At 38.0% G+C, this 8,731-nt stretch overlaps 1 protein-coding gene across 1 annotated transcript; it reads right to left on the bottom strand.

Annotated features, from left to right (window-relative positions):
• Nucleotides 1-1,932: 1,932 nt before the first annotated feature.
• LOC142179977 (uncharacterized) lies at nt 1,933-2,442 on the bottom strand. The gene is made up of 2 exons (XM_075250884.1): nt 2,273-2,442; nt 1,933-2,113 (listed from the first exon to the last, which is right to left on the bottom strand). Exons 1-2 carry the CDS (start codon nt 2,440-2,442, stop codon nt 1,933-1,935), a joined length of 351 nt encoding a protein of 116 aa, XP_075106985.1.
• Nucleotides 2,443-8,731: the final 6,289 nt, after the last annotated feature.

The raw sequence follows: 8,731 nt of genomic DNA, 5'->3' as shown, positions 1-8,731 counted from the left end.
AGGTCCAGCATTACCTCTAGAAGAACCATCTATGTTATATTTGTACCAACTATCATAAGGAAATTGCCAGGCTACTCTCTTGATCACTACATCAGGTTTATACCCTTCAAAGTACTTGATCATGTCCATCCACAGTAATGGAATGTTTGGCATCCAAGGATACCTCACCTTTTCAAGGTAATATAGAGTCTTGTTCACCTCATGTATTACCCTATTGCAAGACACTGCACCTCCATTCTTCATTGTGTTCCTCCTCTTCCAAAGCTCCCATGAGATCACATCTGGTACTACCTCAAACAATGGCTTAATCTTGGGGAAACGTTGAGCATTCCACGTTGTTCTTATAATCTGATGTACCTGCATCATATTGACTACTATACCTGTTGCCTGAAGATAAACCTTTCATACCCTAGTTGTAGTATCACTTGTTAGGAATAAGTGTTGAAAGGTATCTTCTTGTGGTGGCAAGCAACACCAATACTTAGAAATAACCACATATCCATTTCTCCTCCAAATATCATCAGTAGTTATCTTGCCTTTCCATACTCTCCATAGGAAAAAGAGATTTTGGAACGCAAAGCTTTGGTCCACAAATCTTGAATTATGCGTTAGTAGGATCCCTATGCCTTTGAATCTGCCATGTACTACTTACTGAAAATCTGCCTGAGGCTATTTGCATCCATTTAGGTGTATCCCAGTAGTCATCACTGGCATCAAAATGTACCTCCTGCCTTATGTGATCTACAATATCTCCTGTAAGGGATTGCTCCTGTAGGTGATGTTTCCAACTGTCTTCAGTCCAAGAATCAGCCACTTCCTGCAAATCTTAATTGATTTGAAAATCTGGAGGCACAACATGATACAATGCGCCTAATCCAGTTCAGTTTTCATGCCATACATTGGTAGAACCCCTATTCATCTCCTATAGTATCTCATGTTCCACTTCTTCCCTTGCTTTCTACATATTTCTCCATATATGTGATCCCTCTCTAAATTGAACTACAATAGGTAGTTCTTTCTTGCAATACTTGTTCCACATAAAGTTTGACCATAGAGACTTAGTTGTTCTAAACTTCCACCACAGTTTGGCAAACAAAGCTTTGGATACATCAAAGAGTGATCTAAGCCTAGGCGACCTTCCTCGTTTGGTAAGCATAGATTAAGCTATCTAGTCCAATGTCTACTTCATCCTTCCTCTTTGTTACTCCAGATACACCTAGCAAAGGTCTTATGCAAATGATCCAGTACATTATCAAGAGGATCCAATACTGAATGTATATAAGGGGGTATACATTGAAGTACACTAGTAATGAGAGTTGCCTTGCCACCATAGGACAATAGTTTCCCTTTCCAGGAATGTAGCTTTGCTTTCACCTTCTTAATGACATCATTATAGTAATCCTTTCTACTTCTTGTGTAAAAAAATAGGGCATCATAGGTAAGTAAATGGGAACTCAACTTTTTGAAATCAAGTAATTGCACCTACAGAAGAGAAGAATGATCCTGCCACATTAGCATGCATGTAATATAATCTCTTGGACTTGTTAATTAGTTGACCAGAAGTGTGTTCATAATGTGTGAGAACCTCAACCACCATCCCTGAAGAATAAGGATCAGCATAAGCAAATATGATGGTATAATCAGCATAAGCCAAGTGATTCAAAGGGCCAGTCCACTTTGGCATACCATAACCTTTAAACCTTATGTCCACAAATAACTTATTCAAAGATCTTGATAACACCTCAGCTAAAAGGATGAACAATGCTGGAGACAATGGATCACCTTGTTTAACCCCTCTTGTAGACCTAAAGAAACCTGATGCTTGACCATTAACAAGTACTGAATAACAATTGTTTGATATCAGATTCCATATCATGTTGATGAAGTGCTCAGCAAATCCCATTGTTCTCAACACATGAAGTACCAATAATTCTAGGATACCCTGTGATATGCCGTACCCCTATCAAGCTTGATTAACACATTTGTAGGCTTCTCCTTTAACCTTAGATCAGTGACAACCTCATGTGTAAGTATGATATACTCAAAGATACTTCTTCCTTTAACAAATCCAGATTGATTGGAGGAGATCAAAGATGGTAAATTCTTCTCCAATCTATCATGTAGTACTGTAGAGATCACCTTATTTATGAAATTACTTAGACTTGTAGGTCTTAAGTCTGAGAATGAATGAACCACAAGCTTCTTAGGCAGTAGAACTAGGTTGGCGTGAGTTAGTGATTTTGGTAACGAAGCACCACTGTAAAATACCTACAGCATATTGAAGATATCCTCACCTACTATGTACCAACACTTTTGATAAAAGACAGCAGTGAAGCCATCAGGTCCACCTGCACTATCTCTACTCAAGGCAGAGATTGCTCCCTTAACCCCCTCTATAGTTGGCATCCTACATAACTCAATGTTTTTATCCACTGTAACCATAGAAGGCACATTATTCAGAAGTTCAAAGTTAGTAGGATCTCCCTCATGAGTAAACGGATTTTGAAATAAGTCTATTGCTGCATTGGCCAATAATTCTTGTGATTCAATCCACACCCCATCTCCATTTTGAATTCATTTAAGTTGCAGCTTCTGCCTCTCGCCATTTACATTGTTATGAAATAATCTGTATTTCTGTCTCCTTCTTAAAACCATGTCATACATGCCTTTTATTTCCAGTATTATTCCTCAATGCTTAAGTATTTCTTCAACTCAGCTTGTGCCTTTTGAAGAACAATCATATTATCAATAGTTGGCTCCTCCTCAAACAACATTTCCTTGATTCTTACTATATCTTCTCTTATTGCTAGCTCCTTGAATATATCTCCAAATGTTAGCCTACTCCATTTAGATAATGCTATCTTCACCCTCTTCAATTTCTGCTTGAACATTAAGAAGGGATCCCTAATGAAGTCTGCCACCCAATTCTGCCAGACTGCCTTTTTGAAAGTCTCATGCTCTGTCCCGGAATTATGAAATCTGAATGGCTTCACAAATTGTGTTGCATTCTCTCCGCAACTCATCAATAAAAGGTGCATGATCTGAGCATGTTCCGATAAGATGTTCTACCTCGATGCGAGGAAAAATAGTTTGGAAAGGAAAATTGATAATTATCCTGTCCAACCTCTTGGATATACATTCAGCATTATGCCGCCCATTCTACCAAGTGAATGGGTTTCCTTTATATCCAAGTTCAAACAAGCCACATGGGCTCACACAAAATGTAAAATCCTCATACTCTAGATGAAAAACTGGAAGACCTCCTATCTTTTCTTCTTCACTCAAAACAACATTGAAGTCTCCACCAATAACCCAAGGCAATTCCATGTCACTAGTAAAATAGTACCAATTTTCCCACAATTCCATTCTTTCAAGAGATGAACATTTAGCATAAACAAAAGTCATCGTGATATGCTTACCGATACCTTGATATTCACATGCTGTTCAGTATCAATCTACAATTCCCACTCCACAACACGGTTCAAGAAAAACCATATTTTACCATTTATGTTTGTAAATGCAGTATACATTCTGTCATGACCCAAACTGGAGGGCCATGACTGGTACCCGAGCCATACCTACCGAGCACCAACGTATATTTTATCTAACCATTCTTATTATCTATAAGGGCCAATATGATCAAAATAAATGGTAGACATGAATCATGAAAAACCAATAATGGCAGATAATGGCATGAACATACATAACATGGGCCGACAAGGTTGTCATGAAGCTATATATAAGGTATGAGCTAACAAGCTGCCATGAGAGACTACATAAGAATAGTCAGCCGACAAGGCAATCTAACTATGCATGAGTAGACACCTGGCTATGAGCCTCTAAAGGAACATAAGTGCTGCAACATTGCTAGAACATGGCCCCGATATACCCATAATGTGTATAACAAAAATGCATACCAAGACCACGATAAGTCCGGAGAAGGGATCTCGCCAATAACCACAAAACTGGGAAACATACTATGGTAGGGGAGCTACGTCTACCTGTCTATCAAGACCTCAACATGACATGCATTGTCCACAAATAAAAGGGACATTAGTATGAATAAAGTACCGAGTATGTAAGGCATGAAGGCATAAATAAGAACAGTAATGTATGCAGGGATAGAGAATATACAACTTCTAGTATCTGAGTGCCTCTGAGGATGACTGACATGAAATTCGTGATGTATATGTATATATATATATACACATATACTTTTAAAAACATATGCCTCTGTGGTCATCGTCATCATACTATGCCGGCCGTAATAGGCTCGGTAAAAATGCACCCGGCCATCACAAGGCTCGGTAGAATCGTATCTGGCCACATGGAGCTTGGTAAAACCCAACTTATCGGTGGTTGCACAATAGGTGTCGTACCCAGCCAACTATAGAGCGGCTCGGTAGAGTAAAATATATACTGGTCCTGATATATATATATATATATATATATATATATATATATATATATATATATATGATGCATGTTGAACTCATTTGAACCACATTCTGAACCTTTCGGAGTGACATAAGTTCGGTATCCTCCGTACATGTTAGTAAGACTAAATTTTCCTCAAGAATCTTATAATAATCAGGAAGTGCCAACAACATTGATAACATAAGAATATGATAAGTAACATCAACATCAATCGTTCAATAATAAGGGAAACAATGTAAGTAGTGCTAGCTTCTAAGAGTGGAGTATCTTTGGAAGCTCGTGTATTACATTGTGTACAATCGGAGTCGTGCAAAAGAAGGAAAGGGATAGCCTCACATACCATATATATGCTTCCCAACCTCAAGCTATACAAATGTCACGCCCCGAACCTGGGGGCGAGACCGGCACCCGGTGCCTCACCTATCCTTGCGTACCAACTTGCGCCTAAGGGACTCTAAACATATAATGTCATACTTTGGCCATGGTCCGCATTGCAAGACAATTGCGAATGCTGACTAAACATTAATATAAAGCTGGGCCGACAAGGCCGTCATAACTGCTATGGCTGGCAATCCAACAAAATATACATAAAAGGCTTACAAGCCCAACATACTGCACTAACTGACAGGATATGTCTACATGCCTCTACTGATGTATATACTGTGATCGGAATAGGGCTCCGACTTACTCATAACATATATACATATATACATAAGATGTACATAAAGCTCTAGTCCCGAGAACTCCGAAGGGCATGGAGCTTACCGATCAAGCTAAACTCGGTCAACACCTAATAGGGAGGTCTACCCGTCTGTCTGTCTGACCCTGCATGCATGAAATGCAGCACCCCCAAAAAAGGGACGTCAGTACGAAATAATGTACCGAGTATGTAAGTCAATATACTGAAAGCTGAAACTGAATTGATAATATAATAACTGAAAGTAACTGGAAGTCAAAGATAATCTGAAGATATGCTTACCTGCTGATACTGATTCAACTATCTCAATATAGTAAGTAAAATAGTTGTACGGCCCTATAAGGCTCGGTATATATATGTATCACTGCTCTGTCGTAGTAGGCTCTCTCATAGGCGCTCGGCCATACTAGGCTATGTATCTCGCCAATTGGGCTCGGTCATAGGCGCTCGGCTATAGTAGGCTCGGTATATAACTTAGCATCTGATCATAGGTTGCCCAATAGGGGCCTGCCCATCGATTATAGCTCGATAGTAATGAAAATATTGTAATACTGTATATATAGACTCTCTGCTCTCTTGACTGAAAAAAAAAAGAAATGCTCAATTGAATATGAAGTCCCGATAAGGAGAATATTTTAACTTACAAGACTAGAAAAATATACTTAAATTCCAGGACATGAATCTTTTTCTTTATACCTCATTATCAAACTTGTGTAATTACGAGATCATGCAAACTGGAGGAAGAGCTTAGCCTTAACATACCTGGTCCGGTTCTCCGTACAATCCCTCTAACACACGACAATCGCGACAAAACACGTGACGGCAAGACCGGAGTAGGAAAAACCCATACGATGTTCTTGAAAAAGATTGCACCGTACTCCTATAGAATCGCGAAATCTCGTTGCTAATTTTTCTAAGAAGTTTCGTATGAACTTAAGTAACTTACTTTTCTTATCAAGTATCATCTTGGAGTAAACCTTCTTACTGACCCTTTTCATTAATTTCAGAGCCATCAAAACGAATTCAAAATGGGTTTTAAGTCTTTTTCTAATGAAATGTTGTTTTGTATCCCAAGTCCTTGAAATGAAGTGTCTTGCCATTATCATTTAGGTTGCCACCTTTCCATTCCATTGGAAGAGTCATGAATATGGACAAGGCCTTGCTGCCATGTGGGGATGGGTGGGTAAATTTTAATCTTATCCGATAATTAATTAATTAATTAGGTAATATCCCGCTACCCGGTAATTAATCAATTACCCGCATAATTAAGAATTATCTCAAATTACTTAAAATTTTACTTATTTTTAATACACTTTATACACCTTACTATCATGTCCATGTGGTACTTTTTATGGTACTAGTCCATAAATATCAGGTATTTTAGCTTGGGCCGTATTTTATCCCAAAATGACAAATTTCGACGAAAATTATTTTCTTCGATTTGCTTACCCTCTTACCTTCACGAATTTACTTATCCCTTGTTTGAAATAGCATAATACTTGTAACCTCAAAATAATCTCATTCCCGAGCTTGCATCAATTTAATTATGGCATACATTCACGTACGAAAATATGGGGTGTAACAGCAAATGTCACAACTCCTTAGTCTACAACATGAGAAATGACACTATCGTTATCGTTTACGCGTCGTAACTATTATATATCGACCGCAACATATTTTATGATGAAACGGACAGTAATGAACAAACATCCCAAACAATATCAATAATAATCATATTAAGCATCCAAAAATAGTCCACCAACTAACAACATTACTAACAAGTTCTAACTTCAACGACTTAGCCACAACTTGGATAATCCTAAATACATGTAGAGTAATAGGTTCCCTACCTTTAAATAGATATAAAAACACCAATTTTACCTTAATACACCACGAAATATCCTTCCAATGCTGCCACAAGAACAAGGAAGAGAAACTAGCAATCATTTAGTGTTTTTCGGCACTAGAATCACTTTGGAACACTTGAAATAACCTAGTGTTGATATTAAAAAGTTGAAGGAGTATTTTACAGAACATAAACCACTTAAAAAAACAACCCACATGCGATGGAATCACACAAAAAATAGCAACAACAAAAAGAACAAGAAACTTACTAGCGCCATAGGATTCCGGAACACTTGATTTGTGTTGTTTGCCCTTTGTTTGAATCTTGGATCACGAGAGAACCTTGAGATAGTGTTTTTAGGTGTCTAGGGTCCGAATATAATGAAAATAATGAGTTAAAACGGGGCTAAGTCATCTCATATATATCAATATAACTCAACCGCCTATGTGTGCCCCATAGAGAGATGCTTGCGCAGTACATGGAGCACATGCCACAAGCATTGCATCAATAACTCTATAGTTTTTAAGGACTATAGCTTGCCCAATTTCATCATGTGCCCTCATTGTTGCCTCCTGTAACACCTCAGAGTTCTTCTCCATGACCCCGAAATTCTCCCGCATCACCATAAATTGGAGCTCATATACTGAACCCATGTTAGGGTTTCCTTTAGCTTGACGTGTTGAAATTATTGTTCCATTGAGATCAGTAGAAGTCCTTTTTGAGTGATGGATTGTTTCATGATGGTAGTCTATTATGACATATTTTAGACGTTTATTTCACTCTATTTTACTGCACTTTAATTGTGTTTAAGCTTTAATCGCTAATATTTTGGACTTATTGTGTGTTTTATGCAACGTAGGAGTGATTCCGAGTGATGTAAATATTACGGAGCTTATTCGAGTGATTTGGAGCTTTGAAGTCTGAGTAAAAGCTTAGGGGACTATGCCGGGATCACGTTCGGGGGTCGAGAACCACGTCTGGATATCAAAAATCAAGAAAAAAGCTGCTTGTTGAATTTGCATGCTCCCTGATAAACCCCACTACCACACCGCGTGGCGCGTTGCCCCATGCGGCACTCCTATGCATGTTTTACAAAGTAACAATCCAATTTCGCCTAGGAGAAGGTGGTTTCATTTGGCCCGGCCCTACTTAGTATAAATACGTGTAAAAATGTTATTTTTAGGACTTTTGACACATCTTAGACCTAGGGAATCTAAAGAGGAGGTGAAAAATCTAGAGCACAAGGATTTTATCACTCAATCCTCACTTTTATTTTTGGACCGTTTTATGATGAATTACTCCATATACATGGAGTAGTTCTCTTTAGGGTTTGATGGATTTGGTGTATTGATATTTGTTTGTGGATATTAACTCCAGTTTTATGCATTGAATCGTTTTGGATGTTTTAACCGTTGCATCTATATTCACTTGTTTATGTAATTGAGAGAGGCATAACTTGTGATATCTTTGCATTATGTTTTGTTGGTTGAAGTCATTAATTCTTCTTAGTAATCGGAATAGGTTAGTTCAATTATTTGTTAAACCTAGTTAGGAGGATAATCGAGATAGGTTCTCCTAATGACCAATCGACTACGAATTCTTGCATATCTTCACGTACTTAAAATTGGTTCATCTTGTGAGGTTGAAACTTAATCGTGCGAGGAGTTTCTGCTAAAAAATTGAACTAATAACCAAGTGAATTCGAGAGACTCACTTGAAATTTAGAAGCGAATTATCTAGAGTTAAATCCC

This window comes from Nicotiana tabacum, chromosome 4 (genome assembly GCF_000715075.1).
Source record: "Nicotiana tabacum cultivar K326 chromosome 4, ASM71507v2, whole genome shotgun sequence".
Classification (NCBI taxonomy): Eukaryota; Viridiplantae; Streptophyta; class Magnoliopsida; order Solanales; family Solanaceae; genus Nicotiana; species Nicotiana tabacum.
The sequence above is the reverse complement of the archived record's forward strand: the minus strand, read 5'-3'. Positions and strand labels throughout refer to the sequence as shown.

Bases quoted from the DNA above. Each gene is read 5' to 3' on its own strand.
- LOC142179977 (XM_075250884.1), bottom strand. From the start codon at position 2,442: ATGGTTACAGTGGATAAAAACATTGAGTTATGTAGGATGCCAACTATA. The intron at 2,114-2,272 runs GTAGGTATTTTA...ACTACATGATAG, and splicing joins GAGGATATCTTCAATATGCT to ATTGGAGAAGAATTTACCAT.